This window comes from Lethenteron reissneri, chromosome 9 (genome assembly GCF_015708825.2).
Source record: "Lethenteron reissneri isolate LAM-NWPU_2019-01 chromosome 9, ASM1570882v1, whole genome shotgun sequence".
Lineage (NCBI taxonomy): Eukaryota > Metazoa > Chordata > Hyperoartia > Petromyzontiformes > Petromyzontidae > Lethenteron > Lethenteron reissneri.
In genome coordinates, this window is record NC_083787.1 from 10,930,141 (window position 1) to 10,944,396 (window position 14,256).

General features: G+C 45.8%; 1 protein-coding gene across 1 annotated transcript; it reads left to right on the top strand.

The window, feature by feature from the left end:
- Nucleotides 1-690: 690 nt before the first annotated feature.
- Nucleotides 691-12,236, top strand: IST1 (IST1 factor associated with ESCRT-III). Its single transcript, XM_061548260.1, has 9 exons — nt 691-853; nt 1,926-2,027; nt 2,757-2,937; nt 3,926-4,013; nt 4,454-4,537; nt 5,260-5,370; nt 6,491-6,934; nt 7,150-7,195; nt 10,112-12,236. Exons 2-9 carry the CDS (start codon nt 1,940-1,942, stop codon nt 10,348-10,350), a joined length of 1,281 nt encoding a protein of 426 aa, XP_061404244.1. The 5' UTR covers nt 691-853; nt 1,926-1,939; the 3' UTR covers nt 10,351-12,236.
- The last annotated feature ends 2,020 nt before the right edge of the window (nt 12,237-14,256 follow it).

A 14,256-nucleotide genomic window follows, 5' to 3' on the forward strand; every position in this document is an offset into this window, starting at 1 on the left:
ATGGATTTTTTTATTCGCTCGATCGAGTTCGCCTGCGTCGTCACGCTCATCTCTCCAACCATATTACAGACTAATTCAGACCTTATTGGTCACCCAGTGCCCCTTATAATCTCAACGTTCATCCTACAAAGACCCATCAAAAGGGAGAAAAACAAATAAATTGACAAAAAAATTATGGAATTATAAAAAAAAAACTGCTTTATGCAGTAATTTTGATAATTGGTGTCAATGCAGCTACTTATTATGCTGTCTGTGATCTTGCATGCTGCTGCTTGCTTGATATGTGGATGCACACACTCATGTTGTAAATGTACAACAATAAACACAAGACAATTATGAAGGGTTAAACGGTACATTATAATTTCATTTGGCGGCACAAATGTTTTTGTTGTTGCCCGTATTGAAACGGCTGTACGCCGTATGGACCTGGGTAACCCGTATGGGTTGACAAGCTATGGGATTTCCGTTCCGTGCAACAAGTAAAGCATCTGAATGGGCCCTAAAATGTGCCTCTATTTTAAGCCCACGTTGTGTAACTCTTTGAGTATCATGAGACGGTGACGTCACGAACCATGACGTCACACCCGCCTCACCCGCGCGTGACACGGGGCGCGGCGTGACGTCACCTCATCAACACTAGCCCCACCCCCTCCACCCCCCTCAACCAATGGGAAGCGTGGATCAGCGTCGTCACTTCACGCACCCGCGGAAGTAAAAGTCTCGACATCGCCTGAGAGACTGCGTCGAGAATTTGATTTTTTTCTCTCTCTCGGCGAGTCTAACCCCCGTGAAAGCGACTCCAGAGTGCCGTCAGGAAGAAAAAAAGCCCACCGCCTTCTCGTCCAGCGAAGCCGTGAGTTGGCGCCCAGCCGTTCGTGCTGTCCGCAAAGGATTGAAAAGACTTGAGGCCTTAGTCGGGTCCCAACGGGCCCCCGTTGTGATCCTGGAACCTCTGCCGGCTCGGGGTGGGGTTTTCCGGCGGAGACGCCAGAGCGACCGGGGTCTGGCTCCCCCAAGCGGCTTGCGGCGTCTTCTTACCCACGACAAAAATTTTGTTGTTAATTGTACACCGCTGCCAACGCACTAAATACTTTGTTTCTCTTGCTCCTGATCATAATTGGTGTTGACTGCTGCTGCGTTTTGTGTAATATATTGACGAGATGACATGAGAACGCTACTATTAATAACAGCGTAATGGTGCTGGGCGTGGTGGTGCAGCCTGTGGTCTCGCGGTTCGGAGATGGGGGTCGGTAGATCGCGTCGTCGAGAGATGTCAAGCTCTAAAACCCGCTGTTCTGTGGGATAGACCACAAGTGGTATTACATCGACTGGGTTCGTGATGAACTTCGACGAATATTCCCCCGTAAGGAATATGCCAAACATCCAAACGCGGCGCCCTTGTGATCAAATCTAACCACTCCGTGAGTTTCTATTAAAATCAAATTATTGTAATATTACAGTTGTTTACAGATTCGTAACCGCGTTGGGCTGTGCTTATTTGCTGCTTACAGTCACATACCTAATGTGGTGGTGAGTTAATTCGTCGAGGAACAAATGTTGACTTTGCATAAAGTGTCATTTTTGTATCGACCCGGAGCAATCCACAGTTACATTTATTCGCTAATTACTAAACACTAGCACCCTAACCACAATTAAGACGAGTGGTACAATAGTTAACTTGAATAATTTTCAATATTTGTCCAATTCCATTTGAATGAGTAACATACGGGAGGAAACCGGAGTATCCGGTTATAACCTCACCATCCATACGATCTTAACAATGCTCAACGGCTGCCTTGAAAGCTCTTGCTTTCTGTACTGCCATCTACTGGCCAAGACACATCCCTGCAGGTTGATCACGAAGTTCGCTTCGCAGTGGACGATGGTAAAGCAATGCCCGTGTTTTGTGCTGTGGTCGTCACCAGTGCGGACGCCCAAGATGTTCGGATCCGGATACAAGTGCGAGCGGCTACGCGTCAACCTGCGCCTCGTCATCAACCGCCTGAAGCTTCTGCAGAAGAAGAAAAGTGAGTGTCTGGGGCGATGATCAAAACTGATATGTGAACTGAGAAAAGGGGCCTTGGCAAAGGTGGGCTTAGATCGTAGGGTAAGTGAAATGGCTAGTACTGTACTACCGGCTGGTTGGCTCCTTATTGTCGGAGAGAACATTAACAAATTGGGTGCCATGGTGGCGAGATGCTAACTCCCTTGCCTGGTATAGAGGAGGTTATTAGTTCAATCCCGACTCGGACACCTGTATATTTGGAGTTTGAATGTTCTGCCTGTGGTTGTGTGGATTTTTCTCTGGGTCCTCCGGTTTTCCCTCAACATTTAGAAACATGCGTTTAGCGTATTTGGCCACTATACAATTTTCACACGATAAGCCACTTCGTTGCGCTATCATTTGTAGCCAGGTTGCGTCTGAAAAAGAGCTATATATCTGAGTGGGCCTTACTTGGTAAAAGATAAAGTTAAATAGTTAGAATAGCCTGAATTGAGTGAACAAAAAAAGAGTCGCAAGCAGAGTTTCATTTTTCAGTTCTTTTTGCACTCATTTGTCCGTGTAAATCTTTTTTTATTTTGTTTGCAATTGCTACCTTACTGAGTGATTCTCTTAGTATTATTATCTCAAATACCCCTTTATTTTGGCACCTTGAGATGTACTGCACAAGGGAGTGCAACATAAGTATTTTATGTTGATGATGATCATGTAGCCGTGTTGGGGCTAATGCTTGGCGTGATGTTGTCACGTGCAGCGGAGTTGGCTCAGAAGGCGCGAAAGGAGATTGCGGACTACCTCGGCAGTGGCAAGGATGAGCGGGCGCGCATCCGCGTGGAGCACATCATCCGCGAGGACTACCTCGTGGAGGCCATGGAGATCCTGGAGCTGCTGTGTGACCTTCTGCTCGCACGATTCGGCCTTATCCAGTCCATGAAGTGAGCACCTCCCCGCCGCACGTTCACTGCTGAGACCCCAAACCATCACCCCTGGTCTCCCTTGCACATACCTAATTCACTCATCCTCAACCTGGCCACTTACACACATCAATAGGCCGAACCCAGTGGTTGGAAATCTGCAGCTCCGAAGCCGCATGCGGCTCTTTACAGACTGCTTTGTGATTAAATGTATATGTGGTATGTATGTATGCATTCAAATGGCATTGCGGCTCTTGGAATGTTGAGTTCTGTACCTAATTCGAAAAAAAGTTTTTTTGTTAGTTTGGTTGCCAACCCTTGCCCTAACCTTTACACGGACCTCAACCTCTCATTGTAGCTTATACCTTTTGCACACACTCATCTGACCCCATAACCAGCCACAACACCCCATAACTCTTAACCCTATCCTCTGGCACACTATTTTCAACTTATAACTCTAACCCATAGCTTCTCAAACACATGAACCCCAAGCCAAGAATGAATGGGACATATTCTTTTTCAGAAAATGTACTTGATACAATATAATTTGGATTAACTGTGACCATATCTCAGGAGGATGTACAGAATTGGGCATATTTATTTTCTAAATAGTGGCGTCAGTTGTAGGCTAAGGGAAAACAAAGGGAGGCCTTGATCCTTTAATTGCACAGGCAGTCTACAGCACGCACGATTGGATGGTTGGCAGGAGGGAGTTCCAGCCTCCGGGGGCAGCAGAGTAGCATGAGTCACCTCCCATTGAGCAAAGGTTTCCTGGGGGATATTTACTACCTTTCCACATCAACCAATCACGTGCTTTTAAAGGTGGATTGCGTCTTATGTGTCACATGCGTTCTGAAGTCGCCTTTCCCTGCTTTAATCCATGAGAAAGAGAGTGCGTGTTTAGCGATGACTCCAAAGTTATGCCTATCCTATGTCAGTACGATGTTGGAGTTTAGCCGTTTAGTTCAATCCTACGCCTTCTAACGCACTGTTGTGTTGGGGCGTGCAGAGAGATGGACCCGGGCCTCGAGGAAGCCATCTCCACACTCATTTGGGCTGCGCCGCGGCTGCAGGCCGAGGTGCAGGAGCTGAAGGTGGTGAGTGGCGCATGCGGTCTCCACTCGCGACGAGGGCAGTGTCACCGCAACGGGCGGCATGCGCGTAGTACACCACGTGGTTGACTTGTTCTCTGTAGAGGGTGTCGTTTCCGTCGTGATCATTGCTTGTTTATGTGAGCTCATTCACAAAAACGTGTGAGTACAGAGAAATTCTAAGTTTTTATCAAATTTTGCAACTGTGTCATAAGAGTCTAAACCGTAGGTGGCACATGACTTGCATAACAGATCACACATTAAAATAAATTACATTGTTTTTGCCAAAGTATAACTTTCAAGGGGAACTTCAGTCTTTGTACATCCAGGGCTCCACTTAATGGCATTTGAGAAGTCCTTTGGAGTTACAACTATGTCTATGGATGGCTGTGTGTGCCATATCAGCTGGCTAGCTGTGACTCTCTTTATGCTTGCACCCATGCCAGGTGTCTGATCAGCTGTGTGCCAAGTACAGCAAGGAGTATGGGAAGCTGTGTCGAACCAACCAGACTGGCACTGTCAACGAGCGGGTACGGCTGCTCTCCTACGCAAACTTCCCCTACTTTCCCTACTGTTCCATGAAGCCTTTCAAAGCCACTGAGCCATACATTTATTATGTACCCTATTTACCAAAGTTTGTTTGGTTTTCAAATTTTGTTATGTCTGTTACTGGTAATAATATGTGTACATGTACAGCTCTTTTTGTAAGTCCACTGCTGGGTGAGAATTTAAGCTTTGAAGGATGACCTAAGTGACCAATGTCACGAAAATGTCGCTGTTGCTATGGTACACTGTTTACGACAGATTATGTGACGCTGATTAATCCTTGCACAGTCATGGATCACTGGCCCTGGTTTCCACGTTGGTGAAAGTGCATAGAATATGACGTATAAAATAGACGAATGATAATAGGATTCCCAATAATTAATATGTAACTCTAAACGTAGGCTCATAGAAAAGTTTGTGAAAGTAAAAAAAAGAAAATGCATTCATTTTAAGGCGTGTCAGTAGAGGTATTCAATAAAGTCCATTGTCCTGTACGATGCTCAAATTGTCCAGCTTGGTGACGTTTGGTCACATTATGCCTCCCATGGATGGACTCATCCAGCAGTGGATTGACAATAGGGTTTTACATGTACTTTTTGGGCATCCCTTGTAAAATGTATTTTTCATGGCTGTGTTTTGTCACGTTGTCTGACGACTGCTACTGCTGTGTGTTTTTGTGTGTTCGTGGCTCTGCGTGTCAGAGTAGCTGATGCATAAACTGGGGGTGGAGGCACCGCCTAAAATGCTGGTGGAACGCTACCTCATTGAAATCGCCAAGAACTACAACGTGGGCTTCGAACCCGATGCCATCGTGCTGGTGGGTTCCATGATGACATCGCAGCTCTTCGGGTTAATCCCACAGGAAGCCAAATGCACTTTAATGGATACGTCCAAATCAGAATCAAAAGCAGTATAATTATTTATACTGGAGGAATCTGCTGAGTTGTAAAGCTCCTTTTCACAGATATCCAGTAAGGGGTGGGTCAGAAGGTTACAACAACAACAAAAAATACGAACATCCAGATGTAACCAGGACCCCCTTGAAAAAGTCTCGAGACTCGGCAAGGCTTTCCGATATAAATATATGGTTTTGTTATACTGTATGGCATAGTAATGTTCGGTATACTGCCCTGCCTATGGCTAAATCATCTGGCATGCGTTCCATCTCCTCAAATCTTAAGCGTTAAACACGGTGCGCCCTGGTGGTGAGATGTTAACTCCCTTGCCTGGTATTCAGGAAGTCATGGGTTTGATACCAACCCTCACGGTTTGCTGTATATTTTGAGTTTGCATTTTCTCCCTGTGTTCGTGTGGATTTTTCTCCAGTTCTTCCGGTTTTTCCTTCCACATTTAGAAATATGCATTTAGAGTATTTGACTGCTATACATTTCCATATGATAATCCACTTCGTTGAGATATCATTTGTGGCCAGGTCGCTTCTGAAAAGTAGCTATATAGCTCGGTGAACCTTACCTCGTAAATAACAAAAAAACATTGTTTGAGTCTTGGTGGTGCTTGGATAGGTGTTCACCAATCAGCTGAGTTGTCAGAGGCGGCTGTGGCAGCAGACCGCATTGCAGCAAAAGTCCCCTTATTTACTACGGTGCTAAGGTGATTTGCGTACTGCATGAAGAAACTGGAAAGCGGAGTTTTAGTTCTGCCCCCTATGTCGACTCAGCCTTAAATGAGTCTATGGTGCCATCTGTAAACATCAACGCTGGAGAGACAAAGGAGGCTGGGCTTGGTGCTAGCCACACTACCTACTCGTGCGGTATGCCGGCCTCTATAGGTGTTTGCTGATAACACTTGGTGTTGCTTAATGCTACTGTTAGTCTCACTTGTCTGTGCCACTGTTGGAACCGGTGTTGTTGCTGTTTTCAGTGCTGCTGTTGATCTCATTCAGGCTTTAAGTGGGGTGGGGTATCTTTGTTCACTAGGGCGAGGTCCCCGTTGCTGACGAGGCAGACCTGATTGGGGTCTACGGAGAAGTCGATGACTACAAGTGGGGGGGTGGCGGTCCTGCTGGCGGTCGCGGTGGCGGTCACGGCGGCGGTCACGGCGGCGGTCACGGTGGCGGTCACGGTGGCGGTCATGGTGGCGGTCCTGCTGGCGGTCCTGCTGGCGGTCACGGTGGCGGTCACGGTGGCGGTTATGGTGGCGGTGGCGGTCACAGCGGTGGTGGTGGTGGTGGCGGTGGCGGCGGCGGCGGCGGTGGCGGCGGTGGCGGTGGCTGCGTTGGGCCCCTGCCATTCGGGAATGCGGCGATGCCTCCTCCTCTGCCCAGCGGCATGCACCCCAATATGATGCCCATCCCCACCATGCCGACAATACCAACTGTGCCACCAGTGACTCCATTCTCATACCCGCCAGGAAATTCCCAGGTGAGTGTGCAGTATAGGAGGTGGTATCTGTGCATCACTTCTTATTTGGCAGACATGCTATACCAAAGTAAAATGCTACTTAATGATAATAGTGATGATTATCCACATATTGGAAATTGTGCCTATAAATAGGCAATTGTTAATTACTAAATAACGTATACTTTATATAATGATTGAGCTGACGCGCATGACTTCAATTTTGCATTTTCTTGTAGAATTCCAGTGGCCTGTATGAAGATGTCAGCGATCAGAAGTGCAAGCGTAAGTGTCCTGCGCTGCGTGGATAATGTTCAATTGAACTTTTTATTTCTAGAGGTTGGGTGTCAACTGTAATAGTTGAGGGATCTAGCAGAAAGAAGGGAACAATGGCAAAATGTGGTGGTATTAATGTGCAAATCAGTGAAAACCTAATTTGAAGTCCTGTATGATAATGGTTCTGAATTGACATTTGTCTTATATAGATGTATAAACTATGGGGACCTCATTTGCCAGTAAAAATATGATAATTGGTTCTTTACCCTTCTATCTGGCAACAAAACTGACACCTTTTTGCAAGGAGTCATGTTTGCATAGACCGCAATACCTGCAGTCATAAATACAAACAAAAGACATAACTCTGATAATGTGCACTGTCCTTGAAGTTGATTGGTCCACACCCGAGACAGCTTTCCTTCGAGCCTAGTCTCATATGGGTTGGACCAGATGACGCCAAAAGGCGCACAACTCAAGGACAATGCACCATCAGTGTATGAGAGCTCGGGGCAAGCATCTACACTATGGGGACCTCATTTGCCAGTAAAAATATGATAATTGGTTCTTTACCCTTCTATCTGGCAACAAAACTGACACCTTTTTGCAAGGAGTCATGTTTGCATAGACCGCAATACCTGCAGTCATAAATACAAACAAAAGACATAACTCTGATAATGTGCACTGTCCTTGAAGTTGATTGGTCCACACCCGAGACAGCTTTCCTTCGAGCCTAGTCTCATATGGGTTGGACCAGATGACGCCAAAAGGCGCACAACTCAAGGACAATGCACCATCAGAGTATGAGAGCTCGGGGCAAGCATCTACACTATGGGGACCTCATTTGCCAGTAAAAATATGATAATTGGTTCTTTACCCTTCTATCTGGCAACAAAACTGACACTTTTTTGCAAGGAGTCATGTTTGCATAGACCGCAATACCTGCAGTCATAAATACAAACAAAAGACATAACTCTGATAATGTGCACTGTCCTTGAAGTTGATTGGTCCACACCCGAGACAGCTTTCCTTCGAGCCTAGTCTCATATGGGTTGGACCAGATGACGCCAAAAGGCGCACAACTCAAGGACAATGCACCATCAGAGTATGAGCGCTCGGGGCAAGCATCTACACTATGGGGACCTCATTTGCCAGTAAAAATATGATAATTGGTTCTTTACCCTTCTATCTGGCAACAAAACTGACACTTTTTTGCAAGGAGTCATGTTTGCATAGACCGCAATACCTGCAGTCATAAATACAAACAAAAGACATAACTCTGATAATGTGCACTGTCCTTGAAGTTGATTGGTCCACACCCGAGACAGCTTTCCTTCGAGCCTAGTCTCATATGGGTTGGACCAGATGACGCCAAAAGGCGCACAACTCAAGGACAATGCACCATCAGAGTATGAGAGCTCGGGGCAAGCATCTACACTATGGGGACCTCATTTGCCAGTAAAAATATGATAATTGGTTCTTTACCCTTCTATCTGGCAACAAAACTGACACCTTTTTGCAAGGAGTCATGTTTGCATAGACCGCAATACCTGCAGTCATAAATACAAACAAAAGACATAACTCTGATAATGTGCACTGTCCTTGAAGTTGATTGGTCCACACCCGAGACAGCTTTCCTTCGAGCCTAGTCTCATATGGGTTGGACCAGATGACGCCAAAAGGCGCACAACTCAAGGACAATGCACCATCAGAGTATGAGAGCTCGGGGCAAGCATCTACACTATGGGGACCTCATTTGCCAGTAAAAATATGATAATTGGTTCTTTACCCTTCTATCTGGCAACAAAACTGACACCTTTTTGCAAGGAGTCTTGTTTGCATAGACCGCAATACCTGCAGTCATAAATACAAACAAAAGACATAACTCTGATAATGTGCACTGTCCTTGAAGTTGATTGGTCCACACCCGAGACAGCTTTCCTTCGAGCCTAGTCTCATATGGGTTGGACCAGATGACGCCAAAAGGCGCACAACTCAAGGACAATGCACCATCAGAGTATGAGAGCTCGGGGCAAGCATCTACACTATGGGGACCTCATTTGCCAGTAAAAATATGATAATTGCTTCTTTACCCTTCTATCTGGCAACAAAACTGACACCTTTTTGCAAGGAGTCACGTTTGCATAGACCGCAATACCTGCAGTCATAAATACAAACAAAAGACATAACTCTGATAATGTGCACTGTCCTTGAAGTTGATTGGTCCACACCCGAGACAGCTTTCCTTCGAGCCTAGTCTCATATGGGTTGGACCAGATGACGCCAAAAGGCGCACAACTCAAGGACAATGCACCATCAGAGTATGAGAGCTCGGGGCAAGCATCTACACTATGGGGACCTCATTTGCCAGTAAAAATATGATAATTGGTTCTTTACCCTTCTATCTGGCAGTTTTGTTTCCTTGCAAAAAGGTGTCAGTTTTGTTGCCAGATAGAAGGGTAAAGAACCAATTATCATCGATGTATAAAGTGCCTAATTCCAAGGTGCTTCACAGTAATTGTAAAATTTTACGTAAGATATTGGTTAAAAAAAAAGTGGAGTTATTAAAAGTGACGGTGTCATTATGTGACAGGAGAACAGGAGGGGGAGCTTAAGGAGGCATTAGGGTAGGCCTTTCACAATTCCAATGTATTGTATGCATTGAAGACACTATAAACTGGGTATCGTGAGCCTGGATCTGAACAAGAACCAGAGATTTGACATGAATGGCTGTGGGGATGAAACTCCAGACTATTGAGGGGCAGCAGAAGAGAGTGAGTGACTTCCCACTGAGTGCAGGTTGACTGGAGGTTTCAACCTAAAGCCTCGGTGGCTTGAGCATTTTTTGTGCGCTTGCTTGATTTTGTACATGTGCGTTTGTGTTTTCCTGTGTGCATGTCTGTTGTTGGTTTCTTTGCGTCCATACAGCACCCATGCCTGGGGGCTTTCCCGTCTTCCCCGGTGCCCCGGTTGCCCAGCCCCCTCCCGCCTACGACAACCTGGCCCCCCATTTCGACCTACCAGACCTGCCTACTGTGCCAGACTCGTTGCCGCAACCAGCCCCCCGCCGTCGCCCTCCCAACTCGTCTGGCCCGCCGCCTCCATCCGACGAGGTCGATTTTGACGACTTGACGCGGCGCTTCGAGGAGCTCAAGAAGAAGAAGTAAAATGGGGAGACGCTCCCACCTCCCCCATTCCTCGCTCTGTTTTCCTTCGTCAGCAGCATCTTCAATCTCTGTCCTATTTCTCTGCCTCCCACTCTTCCCTTTATTGATCTCATCTCACTCAATCATTTCTTTCTCCCTTCTCTCTCTTCCTGAATGATTTCCCTCCCTCCTTCCCCATCTTCCATCTCCCTCTCTCCCTCCCAGGCACTCTGGCAGACACTTTAGGGGGGGGTCATCTTGACACGAGGCAGCGCTACTCACTGAAGTGTAAAACTTGGACACGCAGTCTTGTTAGCCGCTGATAGACACTTTGCAATGAAGTTAGGAGATCCGCCCGTTTAGCCTGGGGAGGCCTTCTAATGATGAAAAGCGAGCGCGTGTGTGCGCATGTATGCGAAACAATCCTATCTTCTTGCATGATTGTAAAAGCAGTACATAGTGCTCTTTAGCCCGTTTCCTGACACAGATTCCAATGTGTCAATGGAAGCTTCTTAGTATTCCTCTTAAAAATGCAACCTAAAAACTAAACGGCTCGCATACAGTAGTTAGGTACGTAGTTGTGCTGTCAGACGCAAATAAGAATCTTTAGGAATCGGGACAAAGACTATGAAATCTGTACTAGTCATGCAAATATATTCATAATTTGTATCATTTGCGGTAATGTCAGGTCAGGTTTTTCCTATCCTCTTAAGATTAACACTCATTGGATACTCCTAGGGACAACAGGCCTGGTGTGTGGCTAGAGGATGATTTGCAGCTTGGCCTATAAGTTGCTTCTTGCATTTCCAATATAACACGGTTGCCTCAAGGTCAGCGACAGACGTGACCCCTTCCAAAGCTTGTACGACTCGTATTAAGGCGGCGTGGCTTCTCACCTTGTCGGCTACGGTACCCTGGCCAGCCTTAATAGACATCGCCTTGGCACGCTCGCCCACAGACCAGGCCTCTCGGGGACACCTAGCCTGGTACAGAGCATGGCCAAGTTTTTCCTGGTCCCTAAGTTGCCTTTGGCCCATTTGAATCACAATTGCTCTTGAGCATTGCTTCATATCGGTTGGGCTAAAAATGTGGCACAGTCTGCGGTTCTTGCCGAATTAACGACTGCAGTTGCTTCCATAGCCAAGGCAGAATGCTTCCAGTTCATATTAAAATCGTACGCTTCATTTCCATGGGGCAGCCACCTCGAGTTGAACTGGAGTTGGGCCGATTTCTCGCAGAACCCGAGTTGAAGGACAGTGGCGTCGTTCACGCGAGTTCGACGGCTCTTTCCCAGGCATACCTGCAAGCCGGAATGGCATACTTGTAAACGTGGAACGTTGGACCAACGTTGGTTCAACGGTTCCAACCACATGCCACAACGTTGGCCCAATGTATGTTTACTGGCGTCCAACTCGAGTTGATGGAAATATTTGGAAATTATCTTGCCTTCGTGGCAACTCAATTTAGTGGCTCGTGAGATGATGTTGGTGCACATTCACGACTTGTGTACGGTTTATATAGTAGTGGTTTTAAGTCGTGTGCATTTACACTTTATCTTGCTTTTGTGGATTAATTTAAATCAAAAGTTGTTCAAGAAAATGTGCCCTTGTCGCACTTTCTGTTGGGCTGCTGTGTTTGTATCTTTCCATTTCGTGTGTTATTTTAAATTGTAAAATGGTGGGTTGAGGGTTCTGTGAGTGTGCGCATGCATTTGTGAATGCATCTTATGAGCAGAATTTTGTTTGCTTTAACTTGTATCTCATTGTAGCTTTCAGCTGTGTTCGTCTCTGTGTGCGAGCATCATAAACTGGTCTGAAAGCGTGGCATATGCCACCTACACACTCCCAAGCATTTATTTTATAAAGCTGACTTTTGTAAATTAATAAACTCTTATTCTTGGGATGAAATGTATTGTCTTCCGTGAATTTATTGTGTAAGACACAGCCCTGTCGATGGGTTTTCAATTTAAAATGACTGCACTCGCACAAGCATATATCGTCAGCCATGGTGTATCCACTCCTGGATGAAGGCCTATCTGAACTGCCATGATGCCTGGAGAGCTGAATGGCGTTCAAAATAACTCAAAAGCACCATGTGAAAGACCCAACGCAGAAAATCCCTGGGTTTGATCTTCTATGAAGATCACGGTCCACCCTAAATCGCATCCAAACAAACCATGACATATGCGGATACCTGAGGCACAAATGGAAAATTGAAAACTTTCCAGTGTGCAACTGTGGTCATCCAGAACGGACCATACAACATAGCGATGCAATGCCCGATCCACAAATACAAAGGAGACATTGCAGCTATACGCCGCTGCTCCTCATGCGGTTTTCTGACTTGCCAAACTGAATGCGCAATTGTCGTTGTTGCTCTGCATCTAACATCAGCCGTCCGAAAGAATACTTGGTGCAGCAATGAATCTACGTCTTTCAAGACGAGCCGATCTCATTGCTCTACCTCAGGGGTCCTCAAACTACGGCCCGCGGGCCACATGCGGCCCGCCGAGGACATTTATCCGGCCCGCCGGGTGTTTTTGCCGCCGCTGCCTGTCTGTTACTTTTTTTCTACATGAGAAGGACGGTCATTGGTGGGAGAGGGAGAGGGGGCGGAGTTTCCCCCAATCAGACTGCATTGATGGGCAGTGCAGTCTGTATGTCTCTGTGTGGGCAAAGTTATTGCTGGTATATTGTTTTTGTAGCGCTGTATATATATTGGTATTTTACTAATAGCAATTTTGACTCCCTAGGAAACAATGATGTCAAGAAAGAGAAAAATTGACTCGGAGTGTAGGATATTCAAAGAACAGTGGACTTATGATTACTTTTTCATGCAGTACAAGGAAAGAGCTGTGTGTCTGATATGCCAGAATATAGTGTCTGTGTTCAAAGAATACAATTTACGTCAACACTATAAAACTCAACATAAAGATAAATATGCTTGTTTGGTCGGAGAAGTGAGAAAAGATAAAATATTAAAACTGAAAAATACATTAACAACTCGGCGAAATAGTTTTGTGAAGCAGAAGCAGCTAAATATTTCATCACTGCGAGCAAGTTTTCAAGTTGCCAAGCTAATAGCATGCACTGGCATACCATTCGTGGAGGGAGAATTTGTTAAAGAATGCCTTCTTTCTGTTGCCAAAGAGATGTGTCCAGAGAAGGCCGATTTATTTAGTACAGTGAGTCTTTTAGGACCTACAATTACACGGAGGATTGAAGAAATGGGAGACAATTTGCATCAGCATTTGCAAAACTCCACAAAAAAACTTTCCTATTTTTCATTGGCACTCGACGAAAGCAATGATGTTCGTGATTCTGCACAACTTCAAATTTTTATTCGTGCGACGAATGACTTTCGAAGTCACAGAAGAGCTTGCTGCACTGCAAAGTATCAAAGGAACAACTACAGGAGAGGATATCTTTCGATTTAAAGCTTTCGTGACTGCAGGGATTCATCTTCTTGGTTCTTTCGGTAAAGTCACATAGAAGGGAAGTAATAAAATAATTCTCACGACGTTTCGGCCACAACGCAAGCAGCCGTCCTCAGGTGAAAACCAGGTCTGTTGGGGAGACAGCGTCTGAATGAAACAGCACACGAGCTTGGAGCATATATAAGCTGGGTTGGAAGCGGGGGAAAGAGCGCCTTGACAAAATAATTTCAATATCAAGAGGAATTTAGCATATTTATGGGAAATGCAGGAATGTGATTAGTACTACATATGCCCGTGCTGCATATGTAGTACTAATAACATTCCTGCATGTCCCATAAATATGCTAAATTCCTCTTGATATGCAAATTATTTGTCAAGGCGCTCTTTCCCCCGTTTCCAACCCAGCTTATATATGCTCCAAGCTCGTGTGCTCTTTCATTCAGACGCTGTCTCCCCGACAGACCTGGCTTTCACCTGAGGACGGCTGCTTG